This window comes from Propithecus coquereli, unplaced genomic scaffold (assembly GCF_000956105.1).
Source record: "Propithecus coquereli isolate 6110/MARCELLA unplaced genomic scaffold, Pcoq_1.0 Scaffold244, whole genome shotgun sequence".
Classification (NCBI taxonomy): Eukaryota; Metazoa; Chordata; class Mammalia; order Primates; family Indriidae; genus Propithecus; species Propithecus coquereli.
The window spans coordinates 554963-572587 of record NW_012147997.1 but is presented as its reverse complement, the minus strand read 5'-3'; the positions used below and the strand labels follow the sequence as shown (position 1 = coordinate 572587).

At 37.5% G+C, this 17625-nt stretch overlaps 1 protein-coding gene across 1 annotated transcript in view; it reads left to right on the top strand.

Moving 5' to 3' along the window:
- The window catches only part of COL19A1 (collagen, type XIX, alpha 1), a 383175-nt gene that overhangs the window by 312697 nt on the left and 52853 nt on the right, over positions 1 to 17625 (top strand). Inside the window, exons 21-35 of the mRNA XM_012646513.1 lie at positions 1433 to 1468; positions 2581 to 2616; positions 2712 to 2765; positions 3434 to 3487; positions 4884 to 4937; positions 5617 to 5706; positions 6479 to 6523; positions 6632 to 6709; positions 9432 to 9467; positions 9547 to 9600; positions 9687 to 9740; positions 11122 to 11163; positions 15380 to 15484; positions 15568 to 15621; positions 15888 to 15941. Coding sequence (XP_012501967.1) covers positions 1433 to 1468; positions 2581 to 2616; positions 2712 to 2765; positions 3434 to 3487; positions 4884 to 4937; positions 5617 to 5706; positions 6479 to 6523; positions 6632 to 6709; positions 9432 to 9467; positions 9547 to 9600; positions 9687 to 9740; positions 11122 to 11163; positions 15380 to 15484; positions 15568 to 15621; positions 15888 to 15941 — 846 coding nt within the window. The remainder of the gene's footprint in view (positions 1 to 1432; positions 1469 to 2580; positions 2617 to 2711; positions 2766 to 3433; positions 3488 to 4883; positions 4938 to 5616; positions 5707 to 6478; positions 6524 to 6631; positions 6710 to 9431; positions 9468 to 9546; positions 9601 to 9686; positions 9741 to 11121; positions 11164 to 15379; positions 15485 to 15567; positions 15622 to 15887; positions 15942 to 17625) is intronic.

Genomic DNA, 17625 nt, shown 5'->3' with positions numbered 1-17625 from the left:
CTATCATAATCGTTCCCATACTTCCTCCAGACTTTCACATGCAAAAGAAAAAATTTTTAAAAATTTATGGTTTCCATCTTATTGGTAATACACTCACTTCAATAAATAAATCGAATTATAAATCAAATCAGACAGACTAAATGAACAAAGCTTGGGATTGAGGTCAGGCTGCCTGAGTTTAAATTCTGAACCACTTCTTACTGGCTATGCGACCTTGGGGAAATTATATAACTTATCTATGCTCTAGTTTCCTCATCAGTAAATGAGTATACTATTAATAATTGTACCTACCCCATTGGGACATGAGAATTAACTATGTTAATGTATCTATATAAAGTGATTAGAATAGTACTTGATACATTGTAAGAATTTAAGAAGTGTCAGCTATTATTATTATATCTGCATGACTTTACGTTCTCTAATTTAATAAACTTGGATGGGGTACCAACAATGGAAAGGTCTATGCGAGACACCAGAGATGCTGTGATAGGCAAGATGTATTATATCCCTACACTCGGAGTTTCTAGCCAAGATATACAAGGAAATATAAAGCGGAATGAATGCTTTCCTGGGAAAATGGAAGGAGCCATGACAACTCAGAATTACTCATCCTTCTGCAGTCTCTTTCCTCACCCTTAAAATGAAACAGTAAAAGCTTTTGCACAGCATTGCTGTGAGATTAAATGAGATCATGTGCATGTGACTTCAAGGACAGAAGCTGTACTAGTAAGACAAAGCCTGTGTGTGCATGTGTGTGGGCATGTGTGTCTGTATATGTCTGTCTGTCTGTGGTAAGCCTGGTTTATGGTAATAGTAACACAGTGGCAACAAGGAGAGTGTTGGTTAATAAGAGGTGGCCTCTCAAAGCTTCCATCTTCCCCCAGGACCTTCATACCTAAACCAACAAGAACTATTTATCCATTCCACACACTTGTACAGCCCTGTTATTCACCCAGTATTTAACCCCTTCAAGTCATTTTCATTAACATTTAAAAAGTATTTCAAAAAAAATGGTTTTCTATGTTCAAGCATACAATTACCAACTGGAAGAATTCAAATGACTGTCTTTCCACTGAACGCTTGGTTGCTGCTACACCCATTCTGACCCCCATTGGAGGTGCGTGTGATCATCTTCTGTGTGAAACAGGCAACAGACAGCTTTGGCCCTGGGCAGGATTTGAAGGGGATTCTCCAAATAGTATCAGAATGATTAACTCATTGTTCATTTGCGAATGTGAAAGAGTTTTAAAATTAATTCTCATGTGCTTCCTTTGAGTGGCAAAGGCAGACTCTGTGATGCTCTGGGTCATTTTAGAGGCTTGTCTGCAGTGGAGGTCTGAGTTCGACCTGCAGGACTTTTCCACACTCAGATATGGAGAGTTTATTTCTAAAAGTGTTTAAAATTGATTCTGTTTTCTACCCATTTTCCTAGGGGGAACCTTTTACAAAAGGTGAAAAGGGAGATAGAGTAAGTAGATGTTTTATCAGTATCTTGGGTTTTCTACTTCATTGATTTCTTTATCTGTGATTTCTGATACGTTTACTTTGATGTCTAATAGATTTGATTAAATAAGCTCTGTGGGAATTTTAATTTTTCCTCTGTGATTTTTTATTCTTTTATTTTGATAAATGAGAAATTTTTAACTTTGTTAAGTGTTATTATGAGAGGATACTTTAACATTTGGTTTGGATTTTATATACTTTCTTAAACCAGTTACTAGTAGTGATTCAATATGAATGTTATGAAAGACATCCACATAGAATATCTAAAATACAATGTTAAAATAGAAGATATAGTTTTTTCAAAAATTCTGTTAATGCACAAATTGGATTTATCAGATAAAGAAGTCATAGAAAAGAAAAGAAAATTTATTATAGCCAATATTGTCCTATTTTGTATAACCTTGTATTTTCTGGGTTTTTTTTTTTTTCATTAAGTACATATACCTGATAGTAGAATTGTCAATACATATTACTTTAAATTTTTCTCTTTTTTTTTTTTTTTGGAGACAAGGTCTCACTCTGTCACCCACGCTAGAGTGCAATGGTGTCATCATAGCTCACTGCAGCCTCCAACTCTGGGATTCAAGGGACCCTGCTGCCTTAGCCTCCCAAGTAGCTGGGACTACAGGCATACACCACCATGCCTGGCTAATTTTTCTACTTTTTTTAGAGATGAGGTCTTACTCTTGCTCAGGCTAGTTTATTACCTTAAATTCTACTCTTCCCCATTTCTCCTCTAAAGTTTTAATTCTCTAGGACATGAGATTAGTTAGTGACAAATTATAATGATGTCATCTAAGTAGAGAATGCAGTGATTGCTAATGGAATATAATCAGTGTCAAAAGTGACATTGGGGGGAAACTATTATAAAGAAGAAAGAATAAATTATTGTTTATTTATTAGCAATAATAAGCATTTAAGTCATGTTTTAGAATGAACCCTCCTTGATTTTATTATATCTTCTATAATTTCCCCCTTTATTACATATTAATTTGTAGATGTTCAATTAAAGTATAAGAGATTTCCATCTCTATCTGAATTTAAGTATTACCTATATAGTGATTATTTTCTTTACAGGGAGAACCTGGGATGATAGGATCACAAGGAACAAAGGTAACCTCCTGGCATTCTTCAACTGCATCTCCAACTTTCATGATACTATGAAAATTAAAGTAACATTTAACTCTCCCTCTCATCCACATGTTTAGGGTGAACCTGGAGATCCTGGTCCCCCTGGCTTAATAGGAAGCCCAGGACTAAAGGTATATAAAAAATAACTAAGATAAATTAGGAAATAATTGGGGCATTATTATCATTCTGTGTAAAACGAGGTGCTTTGGTATGTCACTCACTTTCTTCACAGGAAGAAAGGACTTTATCCTGTTTCCATGGTGAAGTTGCCCCATTGGCTACATTTACTACACACATAGTAACTGTGCCTTTTGGTTCACAATAGGATTTTTAAATTCTTTTTCAGAGTATATCCACAATAGCATCCCTAAAAGCTTTAAGAATAAACAATGTGAGCTAAATTTATGATCCTGAGCTGTATTCTTAAAAGGAACAGGATTCAAGATTCAGTTTCTAAAGCAAAATTATTCAACCCTGAGACACTTGAGTTTCCCATGTGGGATTCTGCAGGAGTGTCCCAAGAAAGAGCAGCTTTGGGGAAGAGCGGGAGAGATTAATGTGGGTAAGGCAAGCTATCCAGTTATCACCCGCCGTGGAGAACAGATCCACTAAATAAAAACATCTGGGAACTATCTTGGTAAGCCCAGAGCACATTTCAGTATTATACAGAGAAAGTGGGATGGTGGAAAGTTCATCTTTCTACAGATAAAGGTCACACCATGTTTTACAAATATTCAGGTACGATCTATTTTTTTTTTTTTTTTAGCAAAGTTAAAGTGCATATCACCTTTTATTTTAGGGTCAGCAAGGACCTGCAGGCCCCATGGGCCCCAGAGGACCACCAGGAGATGTTGTATGTATAATGCCTTTGATATTTTTAAATGAAATTAGGACCATTTTTTTAAAGAATTGTCAACATCTGTTCAAGTGACTGAGTTATGCCACATAAAGACATAGGTCATGTCCACCACTAACACTAATCACACCTAAGGCCAGGGGGTATCGGGTAGACTATTCCCTTCATAAATTCATGTAATGTTCTTTTGAGCATCATTAGCTTAATAAAACTGGTCTTTGGAACTCAAATGAACTAAATTATCATTTTGGACATGCTTGTCAGTGGTGTACCAGCAGCAGTGGAGATTGGAAATGTCAAATAAGGAAAACCGAGAGAGAAAGCAAGCATTTCTAATATGCATGGCTTTTGGTTCCAATATCCATCTAAGGAAGACACTTCCAAAGCTTCTGTTGTTTTCTAGCAAGAGCCCTCCAAAAAAAGATCCACAGGCTGCATTATAACCTAGCTTTAGTAGACTCACAATACTCTCTCTCTCTCTCTCTTTCTCCCCCCACCCACACACTCTCATATCCTTTAAATTCACTTTTCTGTGCATTATCCAGGTCAGCTTTCTGTCCCTTGGACAACCTCCCCTAGCTTTCTGACAACTTGGGAGGTGAGAGCTCTCCATCAGTTCACACTTGAGCAATACGAGAAAAATCTTTGGCCATAACTTCTTGGAGACTGATCACTCTTTCACCACAATTAGAGTTTCCTTCAGGCAGTTTTAAGAATCTCTCCTTTTTTCATGCCCCCAGAGCGGCCCCTTGATCTCTTGCTTTATTCTCCATGCTCACTGCCCAAGCCTCCAGGGGTCCATTGGTCAGCATACTTATTCTGTTTGGTGCTTTGAATATCCAGTTTATAGAGCAAAGCTTTTTGTCACTCCGCTAAGTCAATTACTGTACCACTACAGGTGTACCGAGTATAGAGATCTTATGAAAAGAGAGAAAATCCTGGTGGCAGAGGTGAAGCCACAGGATGTTCAAAACAGAGAGTAAGTAATAATGACTGGAGAAAAAAAAAGAATAAAATAAAAGAGAAAATAAAAGAGGAAACAGCTACCGTTTCCAAAACATAGTAAAGGCATATTTTCTTAGTTACCCTGTTGTCCTGAATCATGATTCGAGGCTACCAACCACCATCCATCCTCCATTTCTGGGCAATGGTAGGGTTAATGCATTTGGTTCAATTCTCCTTTAGTTTCTTTCCCATTATATCTAGGTGGCTTCACTTTAAACAACAAGTCACATATTTTCACTAATGTTTTTGCCTGAGAGGCCAAAATCAATCATCCTCTTGTCGGTTATATGTTAAAATTCTGTTCTCTTGACCAAGATTCCCAGATAGAAATGTTATCACAATAAGGGACGTTCTAATTGCTCTTTCCCATTAATTCTGAATCTTCTAGGGATTGCCAGGAGAACACGGTATCCCAGGAAAACAAGGCATTAAAGGAGAAAAGGTATATTTTACATTTTACTCACTGTGTATATTAAGTGGGTAGGAGGAAGAGACAGAGGATCATAAGGGCATTGGGGGAGTGAAAGGACGGCTTCTGAGATTGCGTGTGAATCTGAGACATTCCCGCCACCTGCCGTGTGAAGGCACTCCCCGGAGTGGTGCATTGCTGCAGCCCTGGTTCTGGCACAGAACTGCCATGTGACAAAAATGAACTAACTTAGAGATGAAGATGTTCAGGGCTCTGAAAGTCTGTTTCAGGCTCAGCTACCAATGCTGGCACAGACCTAAGAAGTCTCTTAATATTTCAGGACTTGCTTCTTAATGTCTACATGGAAATAGTATATTAACATTCAACCATTATTGAGGAATAACTTAAAGAAAATATAAAGATTGTCTAGAGAACTTCATGAATAGGTATGCCCTTTTGTGTGTATATTTATACACACATGCATATTTTTCATGATACTGATAAACTTATCGTAACATAACTTACTACAAAATCTAAATGCATGTAAGATAACTAGAACAGTGCCTGACATGAATTAGGCACTCAGTAAATATAATCCAGTGAGTGGGTGAGTGAGTGAATGAATGATGAGAACTTAATGGAAATTGCTATCTCCTTACTTCCCACTGTGAACCTGAGGAACAAAATAAGAATCTTACTTTGTTTTCCTCAGGGAGATCCAGGTGGGATTATAGGCCCTCCTGGGCTTCCAGGCCCAAAAGGTGAGGCTGGTCCTCCCGGGAAAAGCCTGCCAGGGGAACCGGTAAGTACTAGCCCTTTTACTGAATTTTTTTAATGTCATTAATTACTCCGTGTGTTTCCAGTTTCAGATCATAAGTATAGGAATAAGTTTAGGTCTGCAAAAAAGAAATATTCATCTTATTCTTTAGATTAGAGAAATAACCTATTTGAAAGTTTGATGCAACCAATGGACTTTCTTCTGAAGAAAATACACAGGCACACAATATTTTGCATATGATTTTGGAAGAGTCATGGGCCCCCAAATTCTATGCATGGATCCCTTAGGGATCTATGGGCCCCAGTGAGGTACACTGTATTTAAACCATCAACCTCCCTAGGATACTGTCTCAAAACTAAAACTTCCCTTCCAGAGGCCCTGCAGGTATCAGCGTAGGCTGTCTTTTGCAGAAAATGTCTTTGTGACCCAGACTGTTTCCAGCACATAGAAAACTGGATCACTGGAAAATCTAAATAATCAATGTGCCTGTTTCATATGCATTTTTCCTCATCCCCTTGGAAATTTTTATGTTAATTAATAATAATAATAGTTCTCAATATCAGATACCTCATTTTGTAGATTAAAACCTTTTATATTTTAAAGGAACTATACAAAATCTATAACTCGTTGAAGTTTATATTCCCTGTTCCTTATTCTTTTACAGAAAAAGGTTTATTCAAGTAAGATGAAGGGCAATGAAACATATTTTTTGAGCTATGACTTCTAAGATATTTTTAACCCTTCCAGACCTTCTAGAAAAAGAGATGTATTTACTGCTTTATTTTCTTTCCTTTAGGGATTAGATGGAAATCCTGGAGCACCTGGTCCACGTGGGCCAAAGGTATAAAGATGCTATCGCTAATTTTTAAGGAATTCATAATTAACAAAAGATGTCAGAAAAATTCATGTCTCTTGAGCCTCGCGCTAACAGAAGCATTTCATTTCACAGGGTGAAAGAGGACTGCCAGGTGTTCATGGCTCCCCAGGTGACATAGGCCCTCCAGGGATAGGAATTCCTGGCAGAGCAGTAAGTGAAAACCTTGTTGACTCCAATATTGTGAAGCAAAATCCAGTGACAAATTTTAATGATGAGGAAAAATAGAAAGGTCAGAGGGAGGAGGAACTACAAATAAATACTACCCAGAAAGGATTAATGGGCATTGAAATTATATCACCAAGCACAGAGAGAGTACTCACTGTTCACTGACTGACAGGTGCTGGTCACGCACACTGATCTTGGATGAGAAGCAGTCACTTAACCCTTTATTCCTCTATTTTATATATTGAAAAGCACAAACGCATGTTTGTAAGATAAGAATGCCTAATATTAGGTTATTGTAAATTACTGTTTATTTTTAATTGAAGTAAAGCAAGAAGTTATTATTCAAAGTGGATGAGGTATGTATAAATGAAATGATGCCAAGAAGCTGTGAGTAATATCTTAAAGAAGAGAGAAGAGATGTTTTTAATGGTGAAAACAAATAATGGGTAGTTTTTAAATGAATTTTTACTATAAGGACAGAGCCTAGAACAATGTCTGATAATAATGGCCACCATATACACACTTGCTGACTAAATAATATTAATAAAATAGTAATAATAAAATGTAAAACTTTGTGTTTACTATGAAAAAACATAAAAAACTTTGGAACAAGAGAAGTGGAAATAAATAGTTATTCTAATGACATAAATTGAGGAAATTGGCCTGTGGTGTAATGGAAAAACTTTTTTTCCTACTATGCTCTTAACACTCAACAGAATACTTCACTTCTGACCCCAGATGTGTGAGGGTTTTTTTTCCCCCACACATCAATTCTCTGGTGGACACCAATTGGTTGTTCCATAATTCAATTCGATTCTGACGTTATCTACCTGGAGTCAGAGTCAGATCCCACAGGTTAAGGGCTCATTCCCACAAGACTGACCCCTGCATCAGATGCCAATTGCACATCTGGGCCTCCAGGACTTCTGATTAACCTGGGGGTTAACCTGATCAACCTATAAATTGGGGGTTCCCATGAGCCCCTCCTCGGGTACTATTAATTTGCTAGAGTAGTTCACAGAACTCAGGTAAATGCTTTCTTACACTTACTGGTGTATTGCATCAATAAAGGGTATGATAAAGGACACAGTTGAACAGTCAGAAGAGACACAAAGGGAGGGGTCTTGGAGGGTCACTGAGCACAGGAGCTTCCGTCCCTGTGGAGTTGGGGTGTATCTCTCTTTGCACGTGGGTGTGTTCACCAATCCAGAAGCTCCCTCTAACTGCATACTTTTGGGACTTTTATGGAGGCTTCATCACTTCAGCAAGATTGATAGTTAACTCCATTTCCAGCCCTTCTCTCTTCAGAATATGTGGGGTGGGGCTGAAAGTTCCAGTCTTCTGATCATGGCTTGGTCTTTCTAGAGACCAGTCTCTATATAGGAGCCCACCAAGGGTCTCCTCATTGGAACAAAAGACTCTCCTGTCACCCAGGAAGTTCCAAGGGATTAGGAGCTCTGTGTCAGGAGCCCAGGTCCAAAAAACAAATATTAGAACAAAAGTTTTTTTTAGCAGCCTATTCTTGAGGAAATTGCAAGGGTTTTAGGAGTTCTGTGCCAAGAACTGGGGGGCAGAGATTAAATATATATTTCTTACTATATCAGAACATCACAGCCCTTGTATTGAAGTTATCACGAAAGTCAAAAGAAAGCATTAATCATGAATGGTTATGTTGTATGTCACTGTTGTTTGATTTTCCAGGGAAAGAATATAAAAGACTACTGGAGATGAGAATCAAACAAAGTTTAAAAATTATAACAGGGCTGGGCGCAGTGGTTCATGCCTGTAATCCTAGCACTTTGGGAGGCCGAGGCAGGAGAACTGGCTTGAGCCAGGAGTTTGAGGTTGCTGTGAGCTATGATGATGCCACTGCACTCTAGCCCTGGGCAACAACAGAGCAAGATCCTGTCTCAAAAAAAAAAAAAAAAATGCTATCAGAAAATTATTAGGGGAATAATGGAGGTTGAAAGAAAAAAAATCACTTTGGGACACAGTATAAATAGAAAGGGAGCAAAAAGTAGCTGTGATAATAACAGTGATTCGGATATTTGTTTTTTAAAAATAAGAAAAGTCAATGAGCAGAGTGAGTGATTACTGAAGTCAACTGCTAAGAAATCAGCTCTTTACTTACTTAGGCTGTAAATTCCTTGTTTGATGGTCCCTGATTATGTAATAGGGATACAACTAATGTCACTAAGTTCTCCAGTAATCTCCCAGCCTCATTTTAGTTACCCCCCCATTCCAATTTTCTGAAAATAGGAAAGAATAACTGATTGATGTTTGACTTCCTATTCTTGCCACTGAACACTGGTTCTGGCAATTTCTTCAAAGAGAGAAATAACTCGAAGTAGAAAGCAGAAAGTAAAAGAAGCCCCAAGCCACTTTCTCCTGTAGGCAGTCAGTTTCTGAAGAGAGAGAATTTGGATGCATTGTTTGTCCCCTCATGAATGTGTGATGACAGATGATGGTAATGAAAGAGATGTCCCAGATATCTGAACAAAATCATGTTGATGTTTCTAGCGACAGGTATCTGCTTAAGTGTTTACCTACCACTTGAAAGTCTTGGCTGACTTTGCAGAGAGTTTTCAGAGTGTGTACAGTGGCAAACTCTCTTGTTCCACTAAGTAAATTACAATACTTTTATCTCACTTGAATAATTTGTGAACATTCCTGGTGGAATTCTGATAATTGATTCTCATTTACACAGGGCTCCCAAGGACCAGCTGGAGAGCCAGGTATTCAGGTAAGCTACTTAAGCCAGCTTGCTTACTTGGGGAAAATGACTAAAAGACTATTCTCATAAGTAACTATTTTTTTTCCAGGGTCCTCGAGGTCTCCCTGGGTTGCCAGGAACTCCAGGGACCCCAGGGAATGATGTAAGGACCTTCTTTATCTGCCCCCTCCATTTTAATCTGCACCTATGTCACGGTGCAAAGATTGGAACATGGATACCTTTTTTCAGGGAGCTCCAGGAAGGGACGGAAAGCCAGGCCTGCCCGGCCCCCCAGGTGACCCGGTATGTAGGCAGACTTTGCCTGATTTATGTGTCTTTAATGCACCCGGAAGCCAAACGGCCTACCAAGCAAGCTTTGCTGTCTAAACTAATTAGAATGCTCAGTGACTGCTTGGTGATTTTGTTTATCCCCATTATTCTGTAGAGGAAAAAAAATTCAAGCTACATCAGCATTTTTTGTGTGTATGAAGAATACTTATTTCCTAAGGGTATAATTCCACTGTACAATTTTGCCCCAGGCCAAGCCTTGGCATATAATGTCTCAATCCCATGGAAAATGGAGACAAAATATATAGCCACAATTTCTATTCTTTCTAATGTTAGTGACTAAATGAATTTCATTTTTCTAAATGAAATTTTGCAGGTAAGTTACCTACAATATGGTACATAGCTATTGATTTGGTGGCTTTAAAATGCTGAGATGATTAAATTATGAAAACTGGCTTGAGTAGGCTCTTTAAAAATCAGTTTAGGCACTAAAAGTGTGTTCCAAAGTTTTGTTTTAGGTTAAACCTTGCTTTGAGCGACAGTGAAATCCTTTTAAATAGCCTCAGACTCGGCAGTTATAATTTGCGAAGCCATATGGTACATGACATTGTATTAAGAATCTTGTATAATAAAATCCAAATCTGGCCTCTAAGTTTTAAGCTTCACAAAGCCTTTCTACCTCCCACACTGTTTGGGCTTTATGTGCCTTTATAAGCTACGTGTGGAGGCATATTTTGGCATTACTTTAAGTTCGTTGCTGAGTAAATCACACGTGTGTTATCAGAGAATCGTGCAAAGCATTACTTGTGTTTACAGAGTGTCTCTCTGCAAGGACATTTTAAAGACATGTAGCCAAAATGTGACCCAAGTTCCCTCAGTACCTGTCTTGTCTATCACTTAAGCCAACTGTAGGCATTTTTGAACTTCCGTGAGAAATAACTTTAAGGCAAACTCATCCTGTACTTTTCACATTTCTCAACGGTCTGATAATATGCTTACCAGTAATTTCCTTTTAATAAATCATTTATCTGTATGCATTATTTAAAATCAACAACATACTAGGGATGACATAAAGGTTGCTATGTCATGAAAATATAAAATAGAGCTGCAGAATCAAAACTATGATATGTGTGTTTGCATGTTCATGGTAGAGGAAGAGGGAATATTTCTCAAAAATTGTTCCGAATTCTGTCAGTGCCTTGTGTCAGTTTCTTGATATGAAACATAATGCTAAGCCAATGATTCTGACAGTAAGAGTCTAGAAACCCCATGCTCCAAATATCAATTGTCATGACATTTTGAGGAAAAATAACTACATTGTATTGTATGTTTGCATTGCATCGTGTTCACATATATGTGTAAATACACATATTTGCTTTTTTCTCCTTCACTACAGATTGCACTTCCTCTCTTGGGAGACATTGGTGCCTTGCTCAAGGTACTCTGTTGCTATGTAAGAAATTGTGTGTTAATTTCCAGGAAAAATCAGAAAGGAAATTATTTTGCAGAAATTGAGTTAATTGGTTAGCCTGAACTACAATTCAGTTTTTAAATGGCAGGACATCTTTAAGGTAGAAAAAGGAACATGGATCGTTATGTATCTCGTGCCGTGTGTCCTACTCCCTCCACTCTCTCCTTCTTTTCCAGCCTCACATTTCGAGGGAAGGGGAGGAGGTTGGTTCTGAGATGAGCTACAGGGAAGGAATAGTGTCATTAACACCCTGGAATAGATCATTCACTCCTCTGGGGGAGTATCTTTCTCTTTACCCACCCTGCTCACTACCATGAAACTACTCCTTCTCTGTGTGTCTGGCCTGGTCGGTCCCAAGATGAAAACCGGTGCTGCTCTGTAAACAGCCAGCTTGCAAGGCTGAGTTTTGATGTCATAGGAGTTTACAAAATTACAAAGCTAACAATCTCCCTAACACCTGTTACTCTGGTAAATAAAAATGATCTCTACTTATTTTGTATCTCATAGGGAATTAATCTTGCTACTTTTTTTTTCCTCTAATGCTTCCCTGTACTTCAGGTGTAAAACAGTTTGGGTAGGGGCTGATAATGAGGCATATGTAAAGTTATGTATTTAATATTTGTCTGTTCCTGCCTAATATCAGTGCTAGGATTTGCATCTACATGCACAGCTGGCCCTTTATACTCCAACACTGTGTGTCTCATCTGCCCGTGTATGAATGGACAGTGTACACACATGCACACACACTTAGGTGATTTAGTTTGTATTCCTAGCAGTTAGCCCAGTGATTTACACAATGTCTTGCACAATAGTAGGCAGGCAGAAATATGTGTTGAATTGAACTCAAAAAGACTCAACAGTTCTAGTATATATATTTGTTAGGTAATTAGAGTTTTGAGAATAGGTATATAAACATAAATATGAATATAAATATATATTAAAGTAGTTTTTAAGGCCTCTAAAAGCCAGCATTTTCTTGTAAATCAGGAAAGAATATTTGTGAGGGTTTCAGGAAGATCTTATATTTATTGAATTACAATACTCCACTTTATTTATATCATCTCATTTAATTTTCATAGCAATCTTACGAGTTCAGACTGTAGTGTTATTCCCATTCTATACATGAGAGACCTGAAGTTCTGAGCAATTGAATAACTTGTTCAGAGTCTCACAGCTAATAAATATCACATTAATACAGAAACATGGGCCCTTAGACATTAAGTTCTTTACAGGGCCAGTGGTGCTAGAAATAGCCAGACTATAGGAATTGTATTAGTCCAGAAGACTTAGGGTCCTTTACTCTAAGGATCAGAAACCTGTAAGCTTAAGTAGAAACAAATATGCTAATAGAATATGGGGGAGTTCACAGAACAGACAAAAAGACTCTGAATAGCCTGTCACAGGAACCAGGGTTCCAGGGGTCTCAGGAGGAAAGTAATTGACAGTCCCACCAGGGCAGGTTCCTCTAACGAATGCACTCTGCTGCCCTCTGGTCCCAGCATCATTTCACGGAGGTTCTGAGTGCCAAGAGAGCAGGACACCTTGACTGCTGGTCCCAATAAACAGTATCCAGTAGAAGGGGAAAGTATGTATTTCCCCAAAACAAAATTAAATATAGGAATTTAGATTGAGGGTTGGATCCATCAGGTCAATTTCATAATGTAATGTTAAAACCTGATCTCGTTACCTAACACATTAATTCTCTTTCTCTCTGCCTTGAGTCTTTAGCAACTTGATCATCCTACTTTCTGTTTTCAAAACTCTCTTTTATTAAAGTATTGAAAAGAATTGGCATAATTACAGGCCCAAATGGCATTCCTTTAAAGACCTTCTGGGTTAATCTGTGTATCAATCTCCCTTTGAATGAGATTGTGTGTTGGCTAATAATTGATACATCTTTATTCCTCCCATAAGAAAATCTTAAGACATTTTTTCAAGAACCTTAATGAAATTCAGTTTTCCTTAATTTATTATATCATTCTGGTAACCCTAACTTGAAGAAAATGAAGTCAATTTCAAATAACTCTTTTTTTATTCTTTTTAAATTATTTCTTTAATTAATTTATTAATTTAGAGACAGAGTTTCACTGTGTCACCCAGGCTGGAATGCATAGCTCACAGCACCCTCAAACTCCCCAGCTCTTGTGATTCTCCCACCTCAGCCTCCAGAGTAGCTGGGACTACAGGCATGTGACTCCATGCTTAGCTAATTTTAAAATTTTTTGTAGAGATGGCGTTTTGTTATATTGCTCAGGCTAGTCTAAAACTCCTGGTCTCAAGCAATCCTCCTACCTCAGCCTCCCAAAGTGCTGGGATTACAGGCGTGAATCACTGTGCCTGGCCTCAAATGAGTCATGAAAAATTTTATTGACTTATAATGATTATCACTTCCCAATGTTTACTAAAACAATCAATTGAACAATCAATTCTGAAATGTTGCTGCCTATTGATCTGCCAAGGTTTTATTCCCAATTGATATGCCACATTTATATGTCTACAAATACAATAATTCATCTTTTTCATACTTTTGAACTATGGAAACCCTTTTGTGTCTCTTAAGTTTTGAGGTATCTCTTTATCTTCATAGTTTTTCAGATATTATCAGTGGTAGTTCTATAATTATATAAATATTTGTAACTCCCCTACCAACACATTAGTTCTGTGAAATAATCTGGGTGGTAACATTAGTTTGGGAAACATTGTGCATAACTCTAGTTCCCTCCTATATATTCAGACTCTAAGAAGAACCACCATGAAGAGAACTGTTTTAACCCAGTGTTTTTAAGATGATTCGTTTCAAAACCTTTTCAATACCATGCAAAATTAGTGTTCTAAGGAGCTTATTTTTGGAAATCAAACTTATGCTGATATTCATTAGGTCAAAAATATTGAACTTGAATAGTCCTGGGCTTTCTTGCCAACTTCTCATCAATGGCAAGCTTCAGCTCCTTTTTCATGTTTAAGGATTCTTCCCTTTAGTGGAAAGGATGGACGAACAGAGGCTTATGTTAATATTATCCTACCTTTTGTCAATTGTTAAACTGTCTCCTCCTCTCAGTGCTCCTTATCTTATGCCTTTCCTGCCCATATTCTTATTCCAACAGTTTATTTAAAAATAAGCCTTTATGAGAATTTTTCACAGACATTTTTTCTTTAGCTATGGGATGAGATTTATGTTTATATTGTGAGCTCAGACACATAAATTCAAGCCTTTCCAGATCAGCTAAAGGTTGCAGAGAAGACAATGGAAAGATAATTCCACTTAGATTTCCTGTCTTCACTTGGATTTGACATAGGAGTCAAGTCCAAGTCACTCAAGTAATTATTTCTCACTTGAGTACCTCCACCGACAAAATGTTAATAAATTGTGTGTAGGGTTCTCCCACTAATTTTGCTCCCAAAAGGAGAAAAATCCTTTCTTCATAGCTTTTTCTTTGTTTGTTTGTATATGATTTATGCTATAGGTTATATGAACTCTGTAATCTTGCTGGTTAATCCACACTTTATTACCACCTCCTTTTTTATTACATTTTTAATTTTAATTTTTTTTTTTTTTTCAGAGACAGTGGCTCACTCTGTCATCCAGGCCCCATCATAGCTCACTGCAGATCAAACTCCTGGGCTCAGGCAACCCTCTTGCCTCAGCCTCCCAAATAGCTGGGACTACAGGCATGTGCCATCATGCCTGCCTAGTTGTTTTTTTTATTTTTTGTAGAGATGGATCTCACTATGTTGCCCAGGCTGGCTTCAAACTCCTGGCCTCACGTGATCCTCCTGCCTCAGCCTCCCAAGAACTAGGATGACAGGCATGAGCCACCATGCCCAAACCCACCTCCCTTTTTAAACATGCTGTTAAAACTCAGTCTGTGCTCTTGACTTACATGAGTTTTCCATATTTATTTGAAATTTTCCATGTAAATATCATCAAAGATATGTGTTTTAAATAAATGTTCACCAATATCATAAACATGTGTTATTGATTAGCTTTGTAAATAGTTTTTACCTCGTGAGAAGTAATCTCTTTAAATTGGATGCATCAAGTTTCTAAAAGCAGAGTGACGTAGCAATTGCTATATCACTCATCTCTGACGAAGGTTCAAATAGAACTTCGAATCAGATCAAACCTTACTTTCATGGGCAGCTTTTATGGATCTCTCAGGAACCTTATCTTTATATTCATTAGAACTTCTGTGGCAACTGCCAAGCCGGTGTCCCTGGGTCGAAAAGCAACAAAGGAGAAGAAGGAGGCGCTGGTGAGCCTGGAAAGTCTGATTCGATCGCCCAGAAGGTAAGAGGGGTGTCTGAGGGTGTATGGACCCCGTGGGTTCACATAGCACATTCTCTCAGCTCTGCTACTCCTCTGTCCTCCAGGGTAACATAGGGCCTCGGGGTCCTCCAGGAATCCCAGGCAGAGAGGGACCAAAGGTAAGGAAGACTCTCCTCCACTCTCCTCTGTGAGATCCTCAATTTAGTGTAAAAAAGAAAGGAACCTCATTTTAAAATATAAAACTTTTTTTAAAATATATAATTGGGGAAAGTAGTGTAAAAGCCACTTCCAAATGTTGTGATTTATTTTTTCCCTACCTCTGTCCATATTACATGCCCCAAGTGTTCTTAGAAGAGATTTTTTTCGTTGTTCCCAAAGATATCAAAATGATTGAGTGTACTGGCTGAATTTATTGTCTTTTTAGGGAAGCAAAGGAGAGCGGGGCTACCCTGGGATACCTGGGGAGAAAGGTGATGAGGTAAAAGATTTTTTTCTGATAATATGGTCCTAATATTGATTCTCTTTGTGTGAACTCAACAGAGGAAAGACATCAATTTTTCTATAGCTCATATTCAATGCTAAAAACAAAGCAAAAAAACAAACAAACAAACAAAGACTAGGTAGGCCTTTTTAAATGTTAACACATGTTAAATAATAATGTGTTCATGTTTATTACCAGTGGTCCAGTTTTTGACACAAGGAAATTAAAGCACAAAGTTAATGTATCAGTTATGGTTCTTCTGTTTTCCAGTAACTGGTAACAATTCCAACTCTCTCAAAATAAAAGTAAGATGAAGGAGAAAAGGGAAATTTACTGAAAAGAATCCCAGGGCAGCTAAGAGAATTAAAGGAATAGTTGAACAACTGGCAGCTCCAGAACTCAGCGGAGCTTCCCTGGGATATTGCTAAACACTATTCAGCTTCAACAATCTTGGTTTGTCTCTGTCTCTGCTCAACTTTGAAATTCCGGGGAGAAAAAAAACTACCAAAAGGATCTCAAAAAAAAAAAGGATCTGATTGGACTAGTTTCGATCAGCTGCTCACCCTCTGGACTAAGGTTCCAAGTCAAATGGACTTTTGAGATAATGGTATAATTTTCTGACTCTAAGCCATGGAGATGCTCAGGATATCATTTTTTCCCTGAATAATTCACATTAACTCTTAGAAAAACAAATTAGAATGATGAATTGCTGTTAGTTTAAACAGTTTTGGTACTAATAATTCTTAATGAAAGTAAGTAAGCCATCTGGCATATATTAACCTTGATGTTATTGCAGAAAATCATCACAGTATAAAGTAGATCTATGTTTCTAGTTGGAGTTATATTTAACATTAGAAATTATCATCATGTGTTATTGTTTTTAATTAATATCGCTTCTCTTCTAGAAAACTTTGAGGTTTGGCTTGGTTTTTTTCCAAGTTAAAAATTGAAGAATGAAATAATATAACGTTTATTTTCACCTAGAAATAAAACAGTAAAGGCTTTTTATCTTCAAAACAAGTAAGAGTTACTGAGCATTTGCTTCTACATGCTCCACAGAAGGTTTCACTAAAGTACAAGCACAATAACTGATTTTAATAGTCCAACAGCTTTTAACTGCCTAGATGTCAAAAGGTAGGCTTTAGAGGCAATTGAGAAGGTAATAACAAAAAGATCAGGAAATAATTGAAATTTAGAGTTTTTTATAAGTGATTCCAAGTTAAATTCACTAAAAGTTCATTTTTATTGATTCTGCAAGGTAGTTTGCTCCCTTGGTGAACTGAAATCTATTATGAATATTCCTCCACTACTTTAGTATGCTCTTTCTTAGGCACACCTTATGGATTCTTTAAGGCAGGATGCACAAAATTTTGTCCAAGATTCTTTATACATGGGCAGTTCCAGCAAGTCCAGGAGATACTTTTCCATTGTTTCCTCATGAATAATGTGAATAAATCTGAAGTAGCATATTGACTCAGTTGGGCCTGTCTGAGGGAATGAGGTAGTGAAGCTTTTCTCTCTGACAGATGGGAAATAATGAGCATAATCTTATCTTCTACTTGGACTCAGATATTACCTGAAATTAGAATTTATTGATTTTTTAAATGAATAAAACTTTGACCAAAAACATATGTATTTCCAACTTTCAGTAAACTATACTATTTCAACCTACTGTATGTAC